The sequence below is a fragment of the Heterocephalus glaber genome, unplaced genomic scaffold (assembly GCF_053883595.1).
Source record: "Heterocephalus glaber isolate CG9 unplaced genomic scaffold, H.glaber_assembly_v1.0 deba00000281, whole genome shotgun sequence".
In the NCBI taxonomy this organism is placed as follows: domain Eukaryota; kingdom Metazoa; phylum Chordata; class Mammalia; order Rodentia; family Bathyergidae; genus Heterocephalus; species Heterocephalus glaber.
This window is the reverse complement of record NW_028258139.1, coordinates 8,555,172-8,581,630: the sequence shown is the minus strand read 5'-3', so window position 1 is coordinate 8,581,630 and position 26,459 is coordinate 8,555,172. Positions and strand designations below refer to the sequence as shown.

The 26,459-nt window shown below is 47.3% G+C and overlaps 1 protein-coding gene across 7 annotated transcripts in view; it reads left to right on the top strand.

Annotated features, from left to right (window-relative positions):
* Positions 1–26,297, top strand: part of Ninj2 (ninjurin 2) — a 93,057-nt gene extending 66,760 nt beyond the window's left edge. For 6 of the 7 annotated variants that reach the window (XM_021249152.2, XM_013068710.3, XM_013068703.3 and 3 more), the window contains 3 exons: positions 23,884–24,115; positions 25,205–25,387; positions 25,928–26,297. In XM_021249152.2, the coding sequence (XP_021104811.1) occupies positions 23,884–24,115; positions 25,205–25,371 (399 nt within the window). In that variant the 3' untranslated portion in view covers positions 25,372–25,387; positions 25,928–26,297. Of the gene's footprint in view, positions 1–16,838; positions 17,028–23,883; positions 24,116–25,204; positions 25,388–25,927 lie in introns of those variants that run through there. The other variant, XM_021249167.2, reaches the window with a different exon arrangement.
* Positions 26,298–26,459: the final 162 nt, after the last annotated feature.

The following is a 26,459-nucleotide window of genomic DNA, read 5'->3' as shown; positions in this document are numbered from 1 at the left end:
CTAGGTCAAGTTGGGAAGAACTGACATCTTGATAATTTTGAGTCTTTATATCCATGAACAGAGGATATCTCTCCATTTATTTAGTTCTCTGATTTCTTTCATCAGAATTTTAGTTTTCCTCATATAGAGCTTGTACATATTTTGTTATATTTTACTTAAGTATTTCATTTTTATTGAGTGCTAATGTAAAAAAAAGCCTTTTTTCCCAGCCAGGTGTGGTGGTGGATGCTTACAATCCTAGCATTCTGAGGCAGTAGAATCATGAGTTCAAGCCCAGCCTAGGCAACTTAACAACTTGGTGAGACTGTCTCAAAGTAAAAAATTTGAAAAGGCTGAGGATGAAGCTCAGTGCAAAGGTCTTGATATCAATCCCCAGTAACACACTCACACATCTCAGAGCAGGAGACAACATATCTTTTTTCCATGCTGAGGATTGAACCCAAGGCCTCATGCATGCTAGGCAAATTCTGTATCTCTGAGCTACATCCCTATTCCTTTTCAAATTTTATTTTCAGAGAAGATCTCACTAAATGGTGAACTTGTAAACTTCCTGGCTCAGCCTTCCAAGTAGGTGGGATTACAGACATAGACTACCTTGCCCAGCCAGTATGGTGTTTTTCATTTCAGATTCTTTTTTTTTGGTACGGGAGATTGAACTCAGGACCTTGTGTTTGCGAGGCAGGCAGCAGAACCATTGAGCTAAATCCCCGGCCAGTTTCTAAGTTTTTTTTTTTAACTTTCAACTATTTAAGCTATTTGAAATTGATTAGATGAATAATTTATCTAGTTTACTAAGTTCTTTATGCTTCTTTAACATTCATAATGTTGTTTTAATTAAGATCTGTTTCAAAAGAAACAAAGTGTATTATATACATGTATCCATTTCCCAGATGATTGTAAACTGCATGGATTGCAAACATGTACTAATAAAAAAGAATTAAAAATAAAAGTATCATTAAAATATCTATTTCTTTCTTTTTTTTTTTTTTTTCAGTATTGGGAATCGAACCCAGGGCTTTTGCACTAAGCTACATCTCTAATGTAGTTGATTAGATTACAAGGGTGTGCCAGAAATCTATTTCAAGGCTGGCTAATCTATTAATTCAGTAAATGTTGCTAGAGCTGAGGATGTGGTTCTGCGGTAGAATACTTTGCCTAGCATGTGTGAGGCCCTGGCTTCGATACTCTTTATTATACAAATTTTTAAAAATTAAACTAAAAAAAAATGTTGATATTTAATAAGGTAATCCTATCCTCCTTTTTCTTTTTTTCTAAGTCTTCTTAGCAATTATGTCTTAATATTTTTCCAAGTGAATGATAGAATTATTACAATGAGTTAATATTATTATAAACCTAATATGTTGATTTGAGGATTCATATATTAAAGATATTCAGATTTCTAATTTTTCCTTTAAAATTCTTCAATCCTATTATGTTTATATAACAACATTGATAAAGATAATATCCTCATCAAATCTTTTGTCTGTTCATATTTTCTTTCTTTTTTCTTGATTACATTTACATTTATATTTATTTTATTTTTCCTTTTAAATATCCATTCCAGAGTTGATTTTTTTTTCCATTTAGTTTATTGGTACATTTTTAGGTATACAATACAGTTACATTCATCATTGGGATCTTGTACCTTTACAAGAGCATCTTGGTTCTTATTTTTTCCCCATTCCCCTGCCCTCCCTTCACCCCCTCCACCCTTCCCTATTTACAAAGACTTGTTTTCCATGTTTTTCATTTTCTCATATGTTTTCTTTTCCCTTCTTTCCTTTCCCCTTCTTTCCAGAGTTTTACTTACTAAATATATTGATATTTCTGCTTAAGAACTCACACATTTCTGGAATCATCTTAATTTTGTTCTTTCTGCTTTCTCTGTCTCCCTGAATGCTGTTGTTCTTGTCAGAATTTTTCTGAGATGAATTTGTTTATTTCATCATTTATTAGAGCAGGGCTGTGTTGAAGGCTTGGTCCCCAGCCAGTGGTGCAATTAGGAGGTAGGTCATGGGGATGTGCCCTTGCAGGGGACATTGGGACCCTGGTCCCTTCCTGGCCACCATAGGATGAGCAACCTTGTTCCACCATGTGTTCCTGCCATGATGCTCTGCTTCCCAACAGATCCAGAAATAGCACAGGCAATTGACCATGCACTGAAACCTCTGAAACCATGAGCCAAAATAGATCTCTCTCCCTTATATGTTTATTCTTTTAGATATTTTTGTCACAGAAAGAGAAAGCTGACTAACAAAAAGAAACAGCCTACTCATCAGCAGTCCCTCTGTTCTCCCACCCTCAGCTCTGGTAACTGTGAATCTGCTTTCTATCTCTATAGCTTTGCCTATTTCAGACAGTTCATGTAAATGGACTCACATCATATGTGGTCCTTTGTGTCTTGCTGCTTTCACTTAGCACAATGTCTTTAAAGGGTCTTCATATTATAGCATGTGTCAGTCCATATTTCATCTCTCTTTATGCCCAAATAATACTCCCTTATACAGGGAGCCTGCATTTATCTACACATTCCTTGATTGATACCCATTTGATTTATTTTTACTATGGCCCTTATGATACATAGCTGCTGTGAACATTCATGGCAAGGCTCTGTGTGAAAATGTGTTTTCATTTTTCTTGGGTAGCTATCTAGGAGTGGATTTCCTGGCTCACACGTTAACTCTGTCGAACCTTTTAAAGAACAGCCAGACTGTTTTTGAAAGTGATTGCACCATCTCGAATCTCAGCAGCAATGAAAGTTCCAATTCCTTCAAATCCCCACCAACAGTTGGCATTTCTGTGGTTTCTATTTTCACCATTCTAATGAGTGGAGCAGTATCTCATTGTGGCTTTGCTTTGTGAAGTCCAGTGATGACTAATAATGTGGAACATCCTTTCACAGGCTTATTGACTGATCCTGTAGCTTCTTTGGAAAATGGCACTTTAAAACTGGGTTATTTAGGGCCAGGGATTTAAAAGCTGAGTGGTTCCACCGCCTGCCTTGCAAGCACACCGATTTCGACCCCCAGTACCAAAAAACAGCAACAAAAAAACAAAAAAAACCCCTGGGTTATTTGTTCTCTTATTTATTGAATCATAAGTGTTCTCCATCTATTCTTATCAGATATGCGATTTCCAAATATTTTGTCTCATTCTGAGTTCTTTTTCACTTTTTTTTTTTTTCTTTTGGTACCAGGGATTGAACTCAGGACCTTGCGCTTGCAAGGCAGGCAACAGAACCACTAAGCTAAATCCCTGGCCCATCTTTTTCACCTTCTTGATGGTATTTAACTTTGATGAAGTCCAAATTATCTATTTCTTCTTTTATTACTTATATTTTTGGTGTTGTATCTAAAAAGAAAATTGCCTAGCTCAAATAGTTACTCCTATGTTTTCTACTAAGTGTTTTTTAATGTTAATTCTGGCATTTAGGTCTATGACCCATTTTGAGTTAATTGTTTTGTATGGTGTGAAGTCAAGATCCAGCTTTGTCTTTTTGCATATAAATATCCAGTTGTTCCTGCATTATTTATTTATTTTCTGATTCCAGGAATCGAACTCAGGACCTTGTGCTTGCCAGGCAGGTGTGGCTCCACTGAGCTACATCCCTGGGCCCTGCGTTATTTATTGAAAGATTATTCTTAGGTCAGGTGCAGTGGTATATGTCTATAATCCCAGTAACTCAGGAAGCTGAGGCAGGAAGATTTAGTTTGAGGTCATCTTGGGCATGTTAGCAAGACCCTCAAAAAACCAAAATAAAACTGAGACATGAAGATATTATGTGTATCTTGATGAATACCTATAAGGGTATCTATGAAGTACTCTTCCCCCTAAATAGACTTTTAATCTGAATACATCTCTAGATCTAACTACCAGTTTACAGGAAATCTAGGGGACAGAAATAACGAACAGACTCTAGACTGTCTGTATCAGTTATCTATCACTGTATAACAAAGTGCCCCAAAGCTTAATGGCTTGAAACAGTAATAAACACATTGTACTCAGAGCCTCTGTGGGTTTGAAATATAGGAGATAGCTCAGTGGTACAGCACTTGCTTAGTATGTGGGAGGCTCTGAGTTTCATCTCCAGCACTGCAAAGCAAAGAAAGAAAAAAAAAGAAGAAAAGAAAAAGAAAGGAAGGAGGTTCACACGTATACTTGGCAAGTCAATGCTTCTTGTTCATGCTTCAGTTCTTGCCATGTGGACCTTCCCAAAGGATGCTGAGTGTACCAGTGACAGACAGCTAGCTTCTTCCTGACAGAGGACTTCGAGTGAGAGCAAAATGAAAACCACAATAGCTTTTTTTTTTTCACAATAGCCTTTATGACCTAATCCTGGGAATCACTTACCACCATTTCTGCAATACTCTATTGGTTGCCCAAGTCAGCCTTATTCAGCATGGGAGGGGACAGCATCATGTGTGCATACCAGGAGGCAAAGATCACTGGGGCCACCTTTCATGCTGACTACCACTTTGTGAGTGACTCTACAGGACAAGTGACTTGGTTTGTTCAGCAAATAAATTGCAAGGAAAAAGAAATTGAGACCTATCAACCAATTGCAACATGAACAAATGGAGAAACTTGAACACTGACTAGATATTTAATAGTATTCATCAATTCTTGTGAATATTTTTAGAAATGATAATAATATTAGATAATTTTTTTCTTTAAAAAAGAAGTCTGGGGCCAGGGATTTAGCTCAGTGGTGCCACTGCCTGTCTCGCAAGCACAAGGTCTTGAGTTTGATCCCTGGTACCAAAATAAATAAATAAATGAGAAGTCTAGTCTCTTTCCCCTTGAGTGTGGGCTGGACTTAGTGACTTGTTTCCAAAGAATAGAGTGGGAGGGGGTTAATTTCACAATGAAAAAGCTTGTTGTCTTAGTCTGTTTTGTATTGATATAACAAAATACCTGAGGCTGAGTACTTCATAAAGAAAAGAGGTTTATTGAGTTCTACATTGTGCAGATCCAAAGCAAGGTACTGGCGTCAGCTTCTTGTAAGGACTTGTGCCAGAGAGCGTGCTCATGTGGTAGGAGCACGGTGGGGAATTTCACATAGTGAGAGAAGAAGAAGAGATGGGAGAAGGGCCAGGCACACTTTTTTATAACAACATGCTGTCTTTTGAACTAACCCATTTCTGTGAGACCCAACCCAAGCCACAAGACCAGCATTAATCCCTTCATAAGGGCAGTCATGACCCAATCACTCCACCACCACCACTAGGCCCTACCTCCTAAAATTCCCACCACCTTTCAATCCTGTTACTTAGGGAGTTAAGATTCAACATGAGTTTTGGAGGAACAAACCATATCCGAAGCATGACACTTAAAAAATACAACCTTGGCCAAATGACCAAAGTCAACATTGTCTATGGTAAGTCATGTTAATAGCATGCATCTCCTGATATGAGGTGGTGAGAAAAATCCTTCACCCTGGTAATGTTCTTCTCCAAAACCTACAACACCCAATCAAATCATGAGGAAAACACCAGACAAATTGAAAGACATTCTAGAAAATACTGAACCAATACTCTTCAAAAAATATTAAGACCATGAAAAATAAAGACTAAAAAACCACAACAGACCAGAGAAGCCAAAGGAGACATGACCGCTAAACACAATGTGGTATCGTGGTTAGGATTCTGGAGTAGGAAAAAGGGCATTAAGGCAAGAGGTGTAGCTCACTGGTAGAGAGTTCACTTAGCAGGCACAGTGCCCTGGGTTCTATCCCCAGCACAGGATGCTAGGGGTAGGGTACCACAACAAAATTGATTTTATTTTTAGAGCTCAAAAACCAAGGGAGGAAAAAACAAGGATCTGAGACAGGCGTGGTAGCATGTGACTATCATTTCAGCTACCCAGAAGGCTGGAACAGAGGGATAACTTGAACCAGGAGTTCAAAGCCAGCCTGGACAACAGAGTGAGACCCCATGTCAAACAAACAAAACCAAGGACCAAATCATATCTAACCCTACCAACTTCTGCCTCCCTGTCAGTGTGGACCTGAGCAGCCAGTTATCCTACTCTTCATGGCATCAGATGGCTGATGTGTGTGGAGCAGGCCTATATGGCGGGGCTCTTTTTCCCTGGCGATGCCACATGAAGGAGGGCTAAGCGCAGAAGCCAAGGAACCACCCAGAAAGGGCATCATTTGCTAAAATCTTATTTTCTCTCCCTCTCCCTATAATCTTGAGTGTAAATGGTATTGTCCTGGGTTCAGTTCAGCAATGAGCATCAGTCAGGAAGGACTATTGTCCCTGGTAGCCTTTGAAATACCCTGGAACAGTAATGAGCAGACTGTTGCAACTGGTCCCAGCCAGATGCATCCACGTAGATGACCAAAAACTCCCTTGCTTGACACAAGAGCTGTGTTCCTGGACAGTTGTTCATAAATTGACTCCTATTGAGCCACGATGCTGAGGGTGAGATTCTGGAATGGAATGTACAAGGGGTGTCACCCACCCAGAAGCATAGGGTGCTGTTCACTGCCCCTCCCTTTGCCATGGCCTCAGCACCCACTCGTTCACTCATCCTGCTGGTCTTGCTGCCTTGACTTCATTCTGGGTGCCATGCCCATGCTTGCAGCCCCTGCTGGGCCTCAGACCCCAGTATGGCTTCCTCGACTCTGACCTTCTCATCTCCAATCCACCCTTTGTCCTGTGCCATGTAAAATGCTGCCGTGAGGATGTCACTTGCTGAGGAAAGCCTTCTCACTGTACACATCACACTCATTGGGAAGTCTAGCTGTGTTCGGCCCTCCCTGAGGTTTTGTGTCCTTGGGTCTCAAATCCATGGATTCAAGGGAAAGGAAACCTCACCTGTACCTAACAAGTACAGACCTTTTTAAAAAATCATTATTTCCTAAAACAATATAGTGTGCCAACTCCTGGCATCACATTTATGTTGTATTAGGGACTGTAAGTCATCTAGAGGTGATTTAAAGCAGGTATGTCCAACCCAAGGCTCTGGGGAAATCATAATGTGGCCCACAAGATCACATACTTTTAACATTGTTATGTGATTTTTAAAATTATTTTTACTTTTATTTGTCTTCATTTACACTCTTCTTATGTGAATTAAAGACTCTATTTTCATTTATTTTACAACTTAAGCTTCTATGTCATGAATCTAGATCAGACCCATGCTCTTAAATTATATGATGTCCTAATCTCACATTGTTTTTCTTACTTAGAGATGAGAAAATATTTCAAAAATGAGACTTAAATGTTTCTTGATTATTTCTATAGTGTACTCCATTATTGTGTTCTTAAACATCAAAAAGATATTCTGAATGATATTTCTGTGTCTCCATTTGGTTCGTAAAGCTTTCAGTCCACAATCAGCTGGCTCCAAAGCAGGGTGGCAGAGGCATAACAGTTAATCATGGTTGAGGACAGCAAAAGCAACAAGGCTTGTTAAGTGATTTTTAGCAATATTATTCATAACTCAATTGCTCAGTCTCCACCATAGACTGCATTGATTTATTATAATACAATGAATTAATGTTCAGTGTAGTGTCTGGCATGAAATAAGTGCTACTGGAATATGTGCTGTTATTATTGTTTTGCATTCAAATAGTTTTAATTCTATGCAGTGAACTTTGTTGATCCTAGTCAGAAACACTGGCCCGCATCTGTAGTCTCAGCTACTTGGGAGGGTGAGCCAGGAGGATCTCTTAAGTCTGAGTTTGAGACCACCCTGGGCAACATAGCAAGACCCAGCCTAAAAAAAAAAAAGAAACCATTGTTGATCTTTTTTTTTTTTTTTTTTTTTGTTACCAGGGATCGAACTCAGGCCCTTGTGCTTTCAAGGCAGGCTGTGGAACCACTGAGCTAAATCTCTGGCCCTCATTATTGATCCTTTATGGCTTCTGTATTTCATGTCATACTTATAAAAGTTTTCCTCATTCTAACATTAGAAAAATATTCACAAAGGGTACTATTTAAAAAGACATCTTGGAGGAGCTGGTGGTAGAGCACTTGCCTAGCACAGGGGGCATCCTGGGTTCCATTCCCAGCACTGCACACACATAATTTGCACGAATAAAGGAGCCTATGGGGAGTTCATTTGCAGCACCAATTCTCCTTCCTTTGCCCATCTGGCTATCTTGTAAATTAATTTCGCTTTGCACACTCTGGGATTTTCTTCCAGGGGAGACTGACCTAGGCCGATGCCCTGTCCAAGGACTCAGCAAGGCTGCCTCTGCGGCACACTGGTTTGGGAAATGGCCTGTTGTAGCTGCACCTCCACACCTAAAGAATGGGCCTGGGCAGGTCATCCCTCTCTTCAAACACTAAACTGCTATTTGTCAGTCAGGTTCAGCCTCCTCCCGAGATGTCTGCCTGGAAGGAGTTCTCAGGCTGGTGAGAGACAGGACCAGCCACCAGATGACTGTTTCGTCAAAGGCCTCATGGTGGACAATCCTTCGTGGAGGAAGAACTCTCTGGGTAGTTAGCGGGAGGGGACACAGAGGACATTCCAAACAGTGGGTTCAGGACGTTTAGTCACTACGCTACCAATATGTATTAGGTATCTGTGATGTGCGCGCGGAGGCACCAAGGCCGGCGTGGGGGCGGGGCGTGAGTGTGGCTCCGGGAAGAAGTGACAGATGAAGAACAGCAGCCAGAGGCCAGATCTCAGAGCAACAGAGTAAGACTGGGAGAAACTGGCTTCTTGTCCCAGCTCCAGAACTGAGCTAGTCAGCCCCAAGAAGATTCCATCCCACCAGGGCTCACCTCGCACAGCCTTAAAATGCAGCCCCAGCTCTGGTCCTCAGGAGCTGTGTGTGCACAGACATCCTGTCCGGTGCAGTCTGAAGAGCTGAGTCCTCGGCCAGCTTTCTGCTGCCGTTGAACTGGTGCTCTTCCTGCCGGGGGGGGGGGGGGGTTGTATTTCCTGCCTGTCTGCGTTCCATGGGGTTCCTGAGCCCCTTTACCCTGGGTCCACACCTCCGGCCTGCCAGCTGCTCTAGTCTTAGTGTTAGGCCAGGACAGGACTTACCTGAATACCCCTGGCCCCTGACCCAGAGGCTCTGGGAAGGGCTGGCTTCCTTCTTGGACAGGCTTTTATCAAGTTTTCCTCGGCCCTGTTTATCCCAGGCATTGACATGGGTCCCTGTCATGCCGGGTGGTTTGGCCATCTGCTTACAACTCAACATAAGGGATTAGGGTTGGGCAGACTGCATTTTGCATCCAGACCCAAACTCCTATCCATTCTGCTAGAGCCCAGTGAGTAGTGTCTTCCAGTGGGTACTGGTTCTCTCCTGCAGGCATCGACCCAGAAGTGAAGATACCGAAGAGGGCAGCCCCACCCCCGGGGTCCCCAGAGCCCAGTCAGACAGCCCGGAAAGGCACCTGACGGGAGGGCACTTGCCAGGCATTATGGGAACCTGTGTTCTGATTTCAGCACTGCCTGCCTGTGGCCTGGGACAGGTGCCTTCCCCACTCTGGCTCTCAGTTTGCACATTTGTAAAACGAGAAGGTTGGACACAGGGCCGAGAAAGGCTCCCTGTTGGCAGATGGAAGTCTGTACAATTTGAACTTGATTGTGTTTGGCTGGGGTAGTGGATGTGGGGGCTGCTGGGGGTATTGAGCCCAGGGCCTCATGCAAGCTAGGTAAGGGCCCTATCTCTAAAAGATACCCCGGGAAATTACATGAAAATTATATGAAAATTCTTATTCATATAAGAATTTTTATTTTGAGGCAGGGTCTCACCAAGTTACTCTGGCTGGCCCCGAACTTGGATCCTCCTGTGAGCCTCTGGGGCATGCTGGGATCACAGGCGGGCACCACCACACCAGACAAGTTGAAAGCTTGTAAGTGGAGCTGACCCTTCCCAGCGAGGAGCAGTTCCCACCACTTCCGCTACTGAAGGCATCTGAGGTTCGGTTCTTTGTCACTCCCCAGCCTTGATGCTTGAGAGAAGAGCTAAGAGCCCCTGCCTTTGTTGGCACTTTTGTCTGAGAAAGGCAGAATATCCCAGGGGAAGAGTCGCATACAGAACCAGATCTGGCTGAGTGACCTCACCTTCGAGGGGCCAAACTTGACCCAAAATGCAAACAACGAAGCAGCCACTGAGTTTCCCAAGGCTTGTGGCCCTCTTGACAACAAATCCCAGTCCTTCTCTCCTGTACTCACCACACTAGTCAGCCAGCCAGGCTGGCTTAGAAGGGCCCAGTGCTGAGAAAAACCTCAAACTTGGTTTAACGTTCCACAGTTGGCACTGTGAAATTCTTAATAAACTTGAGTAAAAGGTCCCACACACTCATTGTGTATTGGGCCCCACAGGATATTGTGAGCTACATAATCTGTGAGTGTGTGAGTGTGTGTGTGTGTGTGCGTGCGCGTGTGTGTGTCTAGTTAGGAAAGGAACCCAGGCCCTTGCATGCATTTGGAAAGCTGTTCTCAGCGTGTTTACCAGTCTTCCCCATTGCTCTTGGTTCCCAAGGCAGGCTCTGTGCTACCAGATGGGCAACTCAGATTCTTCTTGTCCTCTAACATCCTGTCCTTCAGTACCCTCCTGAGGCGGCGTTGAGATCCCTGGTCTCTCTGCCGTCCTCTTAGGCTGGGGGTGCTCCTGCTCTCCCCACCTCATTCACACCTCTCCTGTGGCCCAGTCCCTGTAATTAATCACACCTCCAGTCATTTACAGCCATGCCGCCTTCTCTGTGCTCTGACTCGCCCCAGATAGATAGATGCTCAATAAATAGTTTTTGACCAGTGGGAAAGCATTCAAAGCTATGTTCTCAGAGCAGGGCAGAGGGCAGTGCATATAGTGGGTGCTTAGTTGATGCTACTGAGCCATCCACCAAGCAGGCCAAGTTGTAGACACCTGCGACAGTGGCCTTGTCTCAGCCCAGACATCACCTCTACAACCATTCTCTCGCCTTCCTTCTAAGGAGGATGGAACTGACCCTGAAGTCCAGGGGGTCCTGTTTAACTTACGACTGCTTGGTGTGGGTTGGAAGGAAGTTCTTCTGTACCCTTCCTGTGTGCCCAAAGTGCCATCAGGAAAAACTATATTAAGAATCCTCCAGGCTGGGTAAAGCAGCACACCCCTGTAGTCCCAACTACTCTGGAGGCTAGGGCAGGAAGGTTACAAGTTTGAGGTCACCCTGGGCTACATAGTGAAATCCTCCCAATATTTAAAAAATAAAAATGGGGCTGGGGATTTAGCTGAGTGGTTTCGCCTCCTGCTGCACAAGCGAAAGGACACAAGTTTGATCCCCAGTACCAAAAAAATTAAAAAAAAAAAAATGGTCAAAGGAGCACCTCAGTGGTAGAATGCCTGCTTAAGAGGCATAAGCCAGGCCCTGGATTCAATCCTCTATATTGGTTTTTCTTTCTTTTTTTTTTTTGGTACCGGGGATTGAACTCAGATCCTTGAGCTTGCAAAGCAGGCAACAAAACCACTGAGCTAAATCCCGGCCCTTCAATCCTCCATAATAGAAAGAAAAGAAAAGAAATTTTTAAAAAAGAACCCCTTCTACTTACAAAGTGCTTTACAGTTCATAAGCCACTTTCATAAAAACTATTCTCTAACTGCCCTGTGAGTGAAGAAACACAGTTAAATACTAGCTATATGGTTGTTGTTTGAACATTTTTTACTGATATATTCATTGAGGAGAAACTGGAAAGCACAGGGCTGGTGGTGTAGCTCAATGGTAGAGCAGTCCTTACCATGAGTGAGGCCCTGGGTTCTATCTCCAGCAAGGAGAGAGAGAGAGAGAGAGAGAGAGGGAGAGAATACAGATAAAACAAAAAAAAAGGAGAATGCTTCATATCCTATTGCTTAGAGATGACACTGCTGATATTCTAGTCCATATCCTATTAACCTGTCTATGCATATAAATATATATGTATGTTTAAAAATAGGCTAATACCAGTACTGTTTTGTGATCTTATTATATCCATTTTTAGTAGGTGACTAACAGAGGTCACAGGGTTAGTAAAAGGCAGCGCTGAGTCTCGGCGGCAGTGTCCTGACCCCATGTGCCACACCCCCAAAGAGGCCAGTGCCCAAACCCCAAAAGGAGCCAGGGGAAAGATGTGTCGTTCTGGTGGCTGTGGCTGGGCTCTGGGGCTGGGCTGGACCTGGCTGTTCAGGAGTCCCCAGCTCACCAAGACCAGACTCTGGCTCGCAGAAAATGGTCACAGTGGTGACAGGGACCAGCTGTCAGGCAAGAGGCCCAGAGGAAGTAAGTGCCAGGTGGCAGGACTGGGCTGGACAAGACGGACCCTGGGGAGCAACTGGAGAGCTGTTCAGTGGCCTTGGAGGGCTCGTGCCCTTTGGTATTTTTAGAAAGAGGGTGAGGGCATGGCAGGATCAGCAACTGCATCCTTGTCCTGAGGCATTGTCCTGGGCTCAGAAACTGCTCCCAGCCTGGTCTGGGCCAATGGCTGAGGGCAGAACTAGCATGAACCTCTATATTCATTCATTCATCCCCCTCTCTCCTTTCTGGTAGTACTGGAGAGCAGAGGTACACCCCCAGCCCTTTTTATTTTTCTATTTTGAGACAGGGTCTCATTAAGTTAGCCCATTTGTTACCGAACTTGTGATTCTCCTGCCTCAGCCTCCCAAGTAGCTTGGATGTCAGGTGTGCACCACTAAGCCTAGCACAGGCTCTTCTCTATCTTGATTTCATCTCACCTCACCTCTGCCTCATCTATTATCTGCTATCAGTGGTTGGGACCTGTGTCACTGCTGACCACAGGGACCATAAAGGTCTGGGAAAGTGGCTCAGGGCAAAGCACCTTGTTTTAACTCCCAGTAGCAGAAAAGAAGGAAGAAGGAGGAGGAGAAGGAGGAGGAGGAGGAGGAGGAGGAGGAGGAGGAGGAGGAGGAGGAGGAGGAGGAGGAGGAGGAGGAGGAGGAGGAGGAGGAGGAGGAGGAGGAGGAGGAGGAGGAGGAGGAGGAGGAGGAGGAGGAGGAGGAGGAGGAGGAGGAGGAGGAGGAGAAGAAGAAGAAGAAGAAGAAGAAGAAGAGGAAGAAGAAGAAGAAGAGAGAAGAAGGAGGAGGAGGAGGAAGAGGGGAGGGGGAGGGGAGGCAAAGGAAGAGGAAGGTTATAGAGCTCAGCCCATGATGCTCCTGTCTTTTAAGCCCCTTCTGAATGAATACAGTGAATGGCAAAATGATGCCATGCATTTTGCATGGCATCAGGCTCCAAGATACATCAGTAAATGAGACAAAATGCCATGCATTTTGCATGGCTTCAGGCTCCAAGATACATCAGTAAATGAGACAAAGTTGCCATTTCCACGAAGCTTATCCATTGGGTTTGTTTGAAAGGCATTTTTTAAAAAATCTCCTGTCTGGGCCGGGGATTTAGCTCAATGGTTCCATCACAAGTGCAAGGTCCCGAGTTTGGTCCCCAGCACACACACACACAAAAATCTCCTTCCTTCCCCTTTATACACTTTATTCTCTGATAAGCCTTATCATTTTAGGTGATTAGCAGAGCAGGACTATAAGACAAGCAGGATCTTTATTATATCCTAGATGCCAACCACATGATAGGAGCTAAAAACATGTTTGTTGAACTGGGCTGAAAAGGAATCTTACCAGGCTTTCTGCCAGGCTGGGTGGGGTGGGAAATTCACCACCTTCCCTTTTTCCCATCTCACAGCCAGATATGATCTGCTTTATAAGGTCTTCTCACCTGGACTATAGCCAGAGACTGTAGGCTCAGCTGTTACTGCTTCTTATTCTAATTGGCTTAAATTCCAATGAAATAATTCTTGCCTTTTGGAAATGTATGATCTGGCGGGGACACATAAAACCCGTCTACACCATCATGTAGACTGTTATATTTTGCTTTAGGATTAGTTGTTCGGAAAGTGGTCTTCACTTGCCTATTTAGCTTCCTAGCTGGATTTAGATTCCCCCACAAAATCTAAGGCTCAGGGGCTAGGGCAGAGCTCAGTGGTAGAGAGCTTACCTAGCACACATAAGCACCTGGGTTCCATCCCTTGCACCTCAAAAAAAAAAAAAGTATCAGAAACTCTGAAATAAACTCATGATGGACAACAGCTGAGTGCATGAGGTTCGAGGGCTGTGGTACAAAGTACAGGCTCTTGTTAATGTCCTATTCTGTGGAAAGATCCAGAAACACTACTATAAATCTTTTAGACTGGTCCTGTCCTTGAGGGGCTTATAGCCTGCACTTCTAGGGCTGTATCGTGTAGTGGTTAAGGACACAGTTTCCCAAGCTTCTGTGGGTTCAGATCCCAGCTGTAATTCTTAAAATCTTGGGCAAAATTCCTGAATTGTTTTGAGCCTCAATTTTCTCACCTGTAAGATAAGTGCTGTTAAAAGAACTCAATGACAAAACCAATTTGAGGGTGTTTCTCACAGAGCTTAGAAGACAGAGCACTAATTTTGCAGTTAGGCTGCATGGGATAGAACAATGGTCCTCACACTGATCTTACATCACAATCACGCGAAGACTTGTTCCAGCACAATTGCTAGGCTCTCCTCGGTGTCAGATTCAGTCTGAAGTGGAATCTGAGAGTTTGCTCTTTTTGCTTGCAGCACCAGGAACTAAACCAGAGGCTTCATATGTGCTAGGCAAGCTCTTTGTCACTGAGCTACACCCTCAGTCCAGTTTTATACATTCCTAGGTGATGCTGCTTCTACCCCAACACCCCCACTTTGAGAACCATTGTTATATAGAAAACAGAATATAGCCATAGGATCTTGATACTATTTCTTAGTAGCTGGTGAATGGAAGTTAGTCTGTTTAGCCTTTTTGTGCCTCAGTTTCTTTATTTGTGCCCGGCACATACCGTTTTCATTATTTGATTATTGTTGTTTAAATTCTGGTTCCTTTCATCGGCCCTTGAAAGACAAATAGGGCAACAGGCAGCAGAGATGAGCTAAGCAGGCTTGGACAGTGGTGCTTTAGGGAATCCCAAAGCCAAAGTGGGCCGCAGAGCCAAATGCCAGGTGGGCCTGGGAGCCCCAGAGCGAGGTGCTAACTCAGGACGTGCTCTTGTCCAGGGTGGAAATTGGAAGAGAGCAGATAAATTCTTTGGAAATGTCTGTGCAGTAAATCCTGAAAGCCACTGACAAAGTGCCTCATGTAGAGGAGGTGGAAATGCTTCCTAGAAGGAGCCAGTGGGGACTGTAGATTCCCATCACAGCCCCTATCCTGCACATTTCACCTCCTTTTGTTAGAGGCAAACCCTGTCCACCTCCTGCATGGCAAAGGGGTGCTGGCCCTGGCATCCCTGGGCTCTGGGCTCTGTGAGCACTCTTGGGCCTTGCTGAGCTGTTTCCTGGGGCCCCCAGGTGGTCCACTGAGGAACTGCAGCCCTCCCAGGAGGCCTCTCCCCACCGGCTGGTGAGTGTGACAGCTTTCAGGCCCCAGTCTGCAGCCTGGAACAAGGGCTGGCGTGTCACAGGGAGGCTACACCCAGGCTTGGAGGAGATTTCTGGGCCAGTTAGGAATTATAACCAGATTAGCACACACAAGATGCTCCACCCCAATATGGATTAGAGACTGTTGATTTTTAAGCATGAGATCGAGACTCTTGGCCCAAGAAGGCACAGAATGCCTGCAAGTAGCAGGCCCCAAACAGGGCCTCAGGGTGCCAGCTTGTCAGGTTTTGGCCCGAAGACCCTTAGGCAGCTTCCAGCCTGAGTCACTGCTTCCTCAGCGCTCCCCTTTAGACTGCTGCAAAGGTCAGCCTGGCTGGGAGATCAGGATGCCCTTGGGTGGAGCCTTTTCTTTAAAGGCAAAGATTCCCATCCCAAACACCGTTCTCCCAAGCCCAGACGCCAAGGAGACTGAGATTCCACTTCTTTTGTCGTTTTTTTTTTTTTTTGGTACTGGGGATCGAACTCCGGACCTTACACTTAGGGAGTTAGGTGCCGGAACCACTGAGCTAAATCCCCAGCCCTTTTTTTTTGAGACAGGGTCTCACTATGTAGTTCAGGCTGGCCTTGAACTCACTAAGTAACCCACGCCAGCTGCAGATGTGTAATGATTCTCCTGCCTCAGCCTCTTGAGTGCTGGGATTATAAGCCTGTGCCACCACATCCAGCCTTTTAAAAAAGTAATTCTTTCTTTTCTCTCTTCTCTCTCTCTCTCTCTCTCTCTCTCTCTCATAGTACTGGGGATCAAGTCCAGGGTCACTCTACCAGTGGGCTATACACTCTCCTCACTCTTGGTTATTTTTTTTACTTTGAGAGGTCTCGCTACATTGCTCAGGCTAGCCTCAAACTTGTGATTCTCTTGCCTTAGCCTCCCAAATAGTTGGGATTATAGACATGTGCTACCATACCTGGCCAAAGTAACTCTTTGAATAAAAAATTTAGTGCTAGGCTAAGGATGCAGCTAAGTGGTAGAGCTCAAGGCTCTGGGTTTGATCCCCAGAGCTGAAAGAAAAAAAGAAGGAAAGAAAGGAAGGAAGGAAGGAAGGAAGGAAAAAGAAAGAAAGAAAGAGAGAGAGAAAGAGAAAAAGTGCTACTGTCACAGCACTGAGGTGTTCAGCTAGGCACTGTGGGCATCCAGGAACATGAAATCTGGGGTTCAAGTGACAAAAGTCAGTGGAATGAGCCATTCAGAGGCCTAAACAAGGCCCGAGACCAGCGCAGACCAGGGAGTGGTGGCCTCCTTCAAGCAGGGCCCTCTGGAGCTCGAGTGGAGCCTAGTTCTGGAAAGGAGGTGGTGTCCCCAGGGCAGGGGGAGAAAGGCCTTCAGCAACAGCCAGGAAGTGTGGGGTGTGTTCAGGGAACAGTGAGTAATTTGGTGTGGCCCTGGCTTCTGAGCACTGCTGCTCCTGGCACAGACAGAGCCTTCGCCATCTGCCCTCTCCCTAGGTGGGAGGAGCACCGAGCTAGAGAAGGGTGGGCTGGTCTGCAGCCCAGGTACTGAGAGCAGAGACCCTGGAGACCCAAAGGTGGCCGACTTGTGTGAGCATCTCTGGCCCCGAGAGGCTGGTGCAGCTTGCTGGTGAGAGCTAGGGGATCAGGAGAAATGCAGGCCTTTCACAGCTCCAGGGACAGCTGAGAAGCTAAGACGGTAAACTTTGGGCTGGGATAGGCCCTGAGTCAGAATGTATTTAAAATAAATGCCTCTAGGCCCACAGGTGGGAGTCTAACCCTAAATGGAAGAGATTTCTCTCTCTTCTATTCCTTTAGTACTTTGCAGTTGGATCTTTCTCTCTGGCCCTGGGGATGAAACCCAGGGCCTGCTAGACAAGGACCCTACCACTCGGCCACACCCCAGTCCTCTATTTACTTTCACTATTGGCCTTTGGGGGATACGTATTTGTTTTCCGTTGAAATTTGTGTTTTTAGATAGTTCAAACATTCACATGGTTCAAAATTCAAAAAAAGACAGAGCTGGAGGTGTGGCTGGGCTTGAGTACTTGTGTAGCGTGCAGGACGCCCTGGGGTCCATTCCTAGCTAGGGGAGGGTGATTCTTTCTCAACCCTACCCTCCCAGCTACCTCTGTCTGCTCTTACCAGCTTGAACCAGTGCCTTCGTCTCTCTCCCACAGAGGTTCAGGGGCTTGCTTGGACAAGGTGGGGGGCTGCAGGGGCCAAAAAGCCTGGAGCGGGTCTCACTTCAGCAGAGAAGCAAGTGAGCGTTATCCTCACTGGACTACAGCCATGTCTTCTTCCCTCTGGAGGCGCATGTGCATCTCTAGAGCCCAAGCTCCTGGGAGGTGGCGAGTGTGCTTTACCTTCTGGGACATCAGAGGGCAAAGGTTAAACTCTAGGCTCTGGCACATAGGCACTTGGGGTAAAAACTGCTGTGTGATCTTAGGCAAGTCAGCTGAGCTCTGTTGAACTTCCATATTTTTCAACTGCGATGGTAATGCCCTCCTGACTTCCCAGAGCTGCTGCCAGCACCAGATAAGGTGACTCAGAACTTGTGTGAACCTGTGCCAGGCACAAGTATGCATGCTGTACATGGGAGCCATATCATTTCAGAGTCTTGGGGCCGCCTGTGTGCATGCAGGGTGGGACAGACCATCACCCAGACTGAGTTCTCACAGGTCCTAGGGGACACCTTAGCAAAGGCTAACTGGCATAGTACGTCACTCAGATCCGTTCATCCTTTTCCAGTGTGCCAGGCTGGGCCAGGCTGCTGGTCATTTTGAGGCCACCATCCCTCTGGGCCTATGTTCTTTGTGACCCCGAGTCAGAGCTGATGCACAGAAAGGCTGCCATGTGGCTCTTCTCAGGGCTGACAGGAGTGACTTATCCAAAGGTCACCAGAGCCCTGGAGCTGCCTGGGCCAGAGTGACTCATTGACCCATGGCTGCCTAGCCCTTGCTCTGCTCAGGGGATGTCCTCGGCCCCCAGCCCCTCCCCTCGGATGAGGGGCTTCCTCATTCCTAGAGCACTCTGGCTGGAAAGGACTCAACCCCTTCCCCCCCGCCTCACAGATATGGGGTCCATGAGGGGAACCCACTTGTTCACACGTGTAGGACTTTTTTTTTGGTACTGGAAATTGACTCCCAGGGACTCTACCATTGACCAAGCTGTACCCTCAGCCTTTTTATTTTTTAATATGAGATAGGGTCTCATAAAGTTGCTCAGGCTGGCCTCAAACTCAACATCTTCCTGCTTCAGTCTTCCAAGTAACTGGTTTAGAGGCATGCAGAGCCAGGATTTGAACCAAAATGTCAGGACTTCGGGCCTGCACTTTCTCCACAGGGCCCTCACCCCCTCCCAGCTCTAGGTCCTGAACACACTGTGTAGTGGGGTCCCTCGGCTTCAGGGTAGAACAGTTACTTATCCAACCTCTATGACCCTCAGGGACAACATCCGTGTAATCTTGTTTCCAAGAAAGGACAGAATGATCTATTGGAGCTTCTGGTCTCCACTGACCACAAGGTCAGTAAACAGTGTTAAAAGCTGTTTACTTTTCTGTTAAGAGAAGCATTCCTTTCCTATCCAACTTTAGTTTTGTAAAGAAACAAAAATATAGGCCAGCAAAGATTAAGGGATAAATAGTTGTCTGGCGGAACAATGGAGCAACCCGTGACTTCACAGGATGGAATCCACACCAGCCTTGGAGCCGGGCTTGGCAGGAGGGCCTGGTGGCAGAGAAGTCTGAGGGAAATGAGAGTGTGGGACAGGCCAGGAGTGACCAAGTGGGAAACAGATGGAGTGGTCAGTATGGTCCCCACCCCACCACCAGACTCTTAGTGGGTGCAGCCACCCCCTGGCTCCAGAACAGAACTCTGGGTTTGCCTCCAACTCCCTGGCTCCCAGGCCTGCTCAGCTCATCACCCAGCACACCGTCCAGTGTTTGGTGCCAGTGGCTGGCAGGAACCCAGAGGGTGACCTCTCCCACAAGTCTGTGCACTGTGAACAGGGGCTCCAAAAGCCCAAGGAAATGGGCCCCTGGCTCAAGGTCCCACAGTCATTGAGTGAAAGGGACTAGCAGGAGAGAATAAGCCCCAAGAAAGAAGCTGAGAGACAGAGGGTCATTGAGAGACTGATCAGACTGAGGCAGGAATGAGAACAGCTTGGATTCCGTCTTTCCTCCAGGAGGAACAAAGTGTCATTCAGTCTCTCTCCAGCATTGAGATTCTCTTCCAGCCTTAGGGCAATGGAAACAGCACTGAAGTTCCAAGCCCAGGGCAGGGCCACCGGAAGCCAGAGCCCAGGCCCATGACCCCTGCCCTGAGAAGTGCCAGGAGGGCTGAGGACATGTGGGCTTGGGCTGGGAGGAGGCCTCCAGCCATGGCCTGCGTGCCCACTGGGGCCAGCTCCTGCAAACAGCCCAGCAGCCTGCCCCTCAGGCCCAGAGGGGCCGGGGCCAGGAGAGGGCAACGAATGGGAGCCAGTGATTCAGAGCCTTCAGAGCTTTGAAACATGAATGACTCATGCAGGGTGGCTCAGATTCCCTGGCCAGCCCACATTCCCGGGCCTTTGCTCCACTGGACTGGGCCAGCCTTAAAGGGCCAGCTCCTCTGAGGCAGGGACAATGCCACGCTGCCCACCCATCCATTCTCCTCTTTCATTTTGACCTCTGGTGAGGTTGCTCCCAGACTCTGGGCTGTGGGTAAAAAGGATGGCATCCTGCAGGTTTATCTCAGGGGCTTTTATTCATCCTTGCCACTGAGCAAGTACAAGCTCAAGCTGGGCTACACCTACCTAAACTGGCCCAGCAGGATTAAGAAAACCCTTTCCCTTCTTTTTAAAGATGTTACTATTAGGGGACCCCTCTCAGGGCAAATTCACCCAGGGTCGCATGGCTGCCTCCTTCTAACTTTCACCTCCCAGGCTACAGGTCATCCTGGGCATCCCTCCTGCGCCTCCAGTGTTTCCCCTCCCTGCCCTGGTCCCATTTCAGTACTGGACTGATCGACTGATTGATTGCACTGGGGCTTGAAGTGGGCTCACTTCCCCACTGAACTACATTCTCAGCCCTTTTTAAAAATCAGTTTTTTAAAAAACTGTAAGACAAAGTTTCACTAAATTGCCCAGGCTGGCCTCAAACTTTTGCTCCTGCCCCAACCTCCCAAGTAGCTGTGCCACCACTCCCAGCTTATTTTTGAACTCTCCTTTGACACCTCTGCCTGGTGGGTTTCAGGTTGCTATTCGGACTTGTGTCCTACTCGGGGTCCTGCCCTAGGCTTTCCAGGAATCCAGCTTTCCCATAGACTTGTCCTGTGCTGGATTCCTGGGTGTAGAAACACCATCCTGCCCCGGGGGCCGGAGTAACTTCTTTGGACTTTGCACGCCACCGTGTGGACACTCTGAAGAAATGGTGCCTTGGAGAGACTGGGAGGACGGGTCCGCGGGGTTGCCCAGCACCTTACACAGGCCCCGGAAAAGCATCCTCAGTTAAAAGAAGTTCTGGGCTGGGAATGCAATTCAGGAAAAAAGCACTTTCCTACCACCTATGAGGCCCTGGATTCATCCCTAGCACAGCAAAAAACAAGAACAACAGAGGCAACAACAAATGAGGAAAATGAAAGCAGGCCCGTGTCTCTCACACACCCCAAAGGGGCGCCCAGAGAAGAAACGGGGAGCATCCCATCCCTTCCATGGCTACAGCCCGGTCTCCTTAACTTTCAGGGCTCTGAGCCCCAGTCTGATCTGGGGGCTGTGAGAAATGACTGGCGGCCAAGGCCTGGTGCGAGGGGCCTGCAGCTTCAAGGGCCGCTGCTCCCCAGGGACCCGGGAGAGAGGCAGCAACTTCGCCTCATTCATCCTGAGAGTGATCACAGCCCAGTGCCTGCCTGGACTGCGTTTTGTCTGTGCTGAAGGGGACAGTGTCCAGAGGGCTCCATTCTTTCTCTGGGGGAAAGTGTGCAGACAGCTCCACTGGGCAAAGTGCACGCTCCCGAGTGCCCTCTGTGTGCCCCACCCTGCCCAGAAGTTGAGTACACACACGTTTTGATAGTGGCAACCCCTGCACGGGGAACTGCCCTGGCGAGAGCTGGTAGCAGGAGGAGAGTGCATGGGAACTTGGATCCTCTAAGGATGCCCCAGGGGACAGCGGCCCCCCCGGGGTGCTCTTCCTTGGCACCCCATGGCCCAGCGCTGCCTTGACTATGGCTATGTGAATCTTCCTGGCAAGGGGGGCAAGGGACCACGCATTCCGGAATGGAGGGGAGAAGAGGAGGGTGACTTGGAGTCAAGCTTCGAAGGCCAAGCATGGGAGGACTGGGCATGGGCCCTGCTGTGGGGCTGAGAGGTGTGGTGCCGTCTGCAGCCAGGCTTGCGGATTAGTGCTGGGCTTCAAAACAGGGTGCTCAAGACTGTCTGTGGGCATATAATTGGAAAATGCAACTTTTTAAAAGAGGCATAACAGGATTTATTAGATAGAGTTTAACAAATACAGCATTCAAAGAAATAGAGTACGGGTCCTCGAAAGGGAGAGAGAAAGGCACCAGAAATTCAATTTCTATCTATATTTTAGGTAATCTTTCCAAATTTTTCTATTTCGGGGCCGGGGATTTAGCTCAGTGGTTCCGCCGCCTGCCTAGCAAGTGCAAGGTCCCGAGTTTGATCCCCGGTGCCCCCCTCCCCAACAAAAGAAAGTTTGGAGACCACTGCATTTCAGGGTATCTTGAGGGTTTTTAAATCCCAAAGGCTCTGGCTAAATAGCCCTTTCTCTATCAGCCAGGCTGTCTAATTACTGGAGTTACAGAGAAGTGCTTGGGTCACACTGAGTGTAAGAAGCATCCAAGCCTTCTGAAGCCTGTCCCATTCACCTATCTATGTCTCCATCCATCCATCTACCCACCCGCCACTCCATCTGTCCCTCACTCCTACCAGTCCATCCATCCCCTCAGCTGCTACCTGTCCTACTGCGGTGATCTGGGCAGCCTCCCTACCCCTAAGCTGTAACACCTTTCAAAGACCTTCTTTTCTATTTTCGTCACCACTCCACTTCTGTTCTTTGTCACAATGAGCCCAAATCAAGACCATAACTTTTGGGGTTGTAGTTTTGGACAGTGTCTTGCTGTGTAGCCCAGGCTTGCCTCAAATTTGTGATCCTCTTGCCTCAGCTTTCCAAGTGCTGGGATTACAGGCCTGGGCTACCATGCCCAGCTTAAGACCACAGCTTTTAAATGAGTCTTCCTGCTTCTGGTCCCTCCTGGCTCAATCTATCCCAAGCATCACCACTGAAACAGTCTCCCAAGCTTTTTTAAACGATTGCAGATTGCCTGCAGAATCCAGTCTAAATTTCTTGGCCCAAACCAGAGGCCCACACCATATGGCCTGCATTGGAACTCCACTTTCGGAGTTAGTGGCCTCTTGAGAAAAAAAGCTTTTTTTTTTTTTTTTTGAGACAGGGTTTCACTATGCAGTTCAGGCAATCCTCCTGCCTCAGACTCCCAAGTGGTAGGATTACAGGTGTCCACCATTACACCTGGCAAGAGCTTTATTTTATACAGCAAAATCAAATGTATAATACACATCAATAAATCCTAGAGAAAAGCTGAATTAATAGCTTTGAACTAGCATGCACTACCATGTGTGTATGTGCCTGCATGCATACATGTATTCCGACAGCCCATATTCCATGGCTGGTGTGTGCCTGAGCAGGAGTAAGGCTCCAGGCTCATGATTTAGGGACCGTGTGGGAGTGAAATGCAGCCTGTGTTTCATTTACTGAGCTGTGCACCCTCCCTAGGGATCATGCATGCTGGGACAGGGGGTGACTTTTCCATTTCACCCAAGACTCAAATCTCTTTCTGTTATCTTTCTTCAACTAGATACATGAACATCTGAGGGAAGGCGTGGCTCTCTGTGAAACAGAAATCGAAACAACAGCATCATTTCAGAACTCAAAGGGCTTGAAGAATTCTCTCTTCCGGCCCTCACTCCTTTCTCCCCCCAGGCCATAAACTGACCAGGGCATCACCATGGACAGCAAGGGCAATTCCCACCTGCTTTGGGAAGGCATTAAAATCTTTCTCCTCAGCCAAGAAGTAGTGCACTGGTCGTCCCAGATACTCAGGAGGCAGAAGCAGGAGGTTTGCTTGAGCCCAGGAGTTCTGAACTAACCCTGGCAACATAGTGAGAGCTTCAATCTCATAAAAAGAAAAAGTCCTCTGAAGAAAAGTCAGAGTGAGGAATGTCCCCTAACAAGAACTGGAATAAGAATAATTTTTTAAAAAGATCTGGAATGAGCCAGGCACACTTGCAAACCCAGATATTTGGGAGGCAGGGTCAGGAGGTTCAAGGATGGCCTGGGCAACTTAGTGAGATCCCATCTCAATAAAAAAGTGGGGTTAGGGCTGGGGATGTGCTTCAGTGGAGAGCACTTGGGCAGTATGTCTGAGCCCCTGGTTCCCATCCCTAGTACCAGCAAAGAAACAGAACAAAACACCTCTCCCTGTTTCCAGTCTATGTGCTCCTTTCCCTCCCCAGGTAATCCTGTGCTTTCTCCCTTACAGCCTGAGAACCCCAACCCCAGGAGGAACCAGCCCATCAACCTGAACCATTATGCCACCAAGAAGAGTGTGGCCGAGAGCATGCTGGATGTGGCACTCTTCATGTCCAATGCCACGCGGCTGAAGGCAGTGCTGGAGCACGGGCCATCCTCTCACTACTACACCGCCCTCATTGCCCTCATCAGCATCTCCCTACTGCTGCAGGTGGTCATCGGAATCCTTCTCGTGGTCATCGGTGAGGAGCCCAGGGTTGGGGCGGGTCCTGCATTTGCACACCCCAACCTCTCACCCCTTCACTAACCCACGTCAGCCCTCAGCACCTAGACGTGCAAGCAACAAGTCCTATACCTGGAGGGCAGCCACTGTGCTAGCCCTGCTCTCCTTAGGGTGGATGCGCTACAGTGCTTGCGGAATGACCACCCTCACTGGCTTATGGTAGAGCTCCTAATACCTTTGCTGTGAGCACTCTGTCCCTCTGTCTCTTTAGTATGTGTTTGCAGTACATGTTTACATTCATCTTCGAGGGTAGGTACATGTACTTGACATATTTTAATTTTTAAATTCTCCCTTCCCTCCTTCCCCTCCCTGGATCCCTTTCGAATTTGCAAAAGATCTCCCTGTTTTCTACTGTCTTTTTAAAAAATAATTTATACTTTGGGTTCTTTTATATATGAGAAGTTATGATATTTAAGCTTATGTCTGATTTATTTCACTTAATGGTATGGTCTATGGCAGAGTAGCACTCTGTTGTGCATAAATACATTTTCTTTATTCATTCATCTGTCGGTGGACATATAGGCCACTTAAAAGCTTTAGAACATTTATGTTCTTTATAGAACATTTATAACACATATATCATTGTTATGTCTTAAACTCTTCCAGGAAGATACAGTACCAAGAAGGGGAATAGTTGGGTCCGATGGAACCTTAATTTTGCTTTTTTTTGTTTTTGTTTTGTGTTTTTTGGTACCGGGGATCAAACTTGGGACCTTGCACTTGTGAGGCAGGCGCCGGAACCACTGAGCTAAATCCCTGGCCCTAATTTTGCTTTTTGAAGAACCTCTGTACTGATTTCCATAGTGGCTTTCTGTGTACATTCCCACCCGTGTCATAGGGGCCTTTTCCAACTCTCTCTTAGAAGATCCAGTTTAAGTTTCTGGAAGCACCACATGGCTGCCTCAGATGCCGGTCCAGAAGGGCACAGGCATTTCAGCCAGCGCCTCACCACCTCTGTGCTCTCTGCCACCCTAGCAGCTGTGGGAGGGAAGCTCCAGGCTGTGGCCCCCACTCTGACCTCCACCTCCTGCTCCCCACTGCTCCATAGCACGGCTGAACCTGAACGAAGTGGAAAACCAGTGGAGACTAAATCAGCTCAACAACGCTGCCACCATCCTGGTCTTCATCACTGTCGTCTTCAATGTTTTCATCACAGCTTTTGGGGCACAGAAGCCTGGCTTCCTGGCCGCTGGGGCTGCCAGGGATCCTCTCTGAAGCCACTGGGACCTAGGTGAGGGCCAGGATGGGGGTTGCCAGGCCCGAGGGCTCAAAGCCAGCCCTGCACTCAGCTCGCAGGTGTGGGGTCAGAGGGATGTCCCCTGCCATGCAAAAGGGGAGCGTATAGGTCTGGGAATCTGGAGTGCTGAAACGGACACCACAGAGCCTGCCCTGGGTGCCCTTCTCCGTCACTGCTGGCACCTCCTTCAGTCTTGGGCTGAGACTTTTTCCCAGCCTGAGATGGGCTTGGAGGCACTGTTGCTAGTGGCTGGCTCTGTCCCCTGGCAAGATCAGATGTGGACTTTCCCCTGGCCACTGCCCAGCAGCCCTGCAGCTCAGACTGTGGCCCACTGGCCAGCAGCAGCAGCAGCCAAACCACCAGGTGCTGGCTGGAAGTGCAGCCTCATTGGCCCCATTGTGGAGCTACTGAGCCAGCACCTGCATTTCCGTAGGGTCCCCAGGTGAAGCATCCTGTCCAGTTCTGTGCAAGTCCAGGCATGGGCAGCACTGTCTGGCCTGCCCTCCTCATTGCTCTTCCCTGCTTCCTCCACAGGAACCGGCCTTAGAACCCCTCCTGTCTCTTTCCTCCCAGATCTTCCAGGCTCACAGGCATTTTCCACAGCTGCTGGGAGAACTTCCAAAAGAGCTGTGTAGATCCCTTTGGTTCCTGCCCACAGTACCTGAACTGAGAGGTTTTGCTGGGCTAAATGATCCCATCCTGACCCGGAGCGCCGAGCTCAGACTCAGGCTCTCCCAACCCTTGTACCCAGGCAGCAGCCCCTGACGCAGATGCGCTGCAGGCTGAGCAAGCCCAGCCTGAGGACTCAGGTTCCGACTCTGTCCCATTCCATCCCTCTGCTCCAGGCCTGTTTCTCTTTCTGTAAAATGAATTATTTCTCTCCATAAAGACCCCTGCAAATCTATTCTGAGTCATCTTTTGTCTTCAGCAGCAGCGAAGGCTCCAACACCACGGTTGACATCCACATGCCCTCTCCCTCTGGGTCCTAGAAAGAGCTATTATCTGTTACAACTGCAGATGCATCAATTCTGGACTGATGCATACAGGGCATGATCAAAATATACAA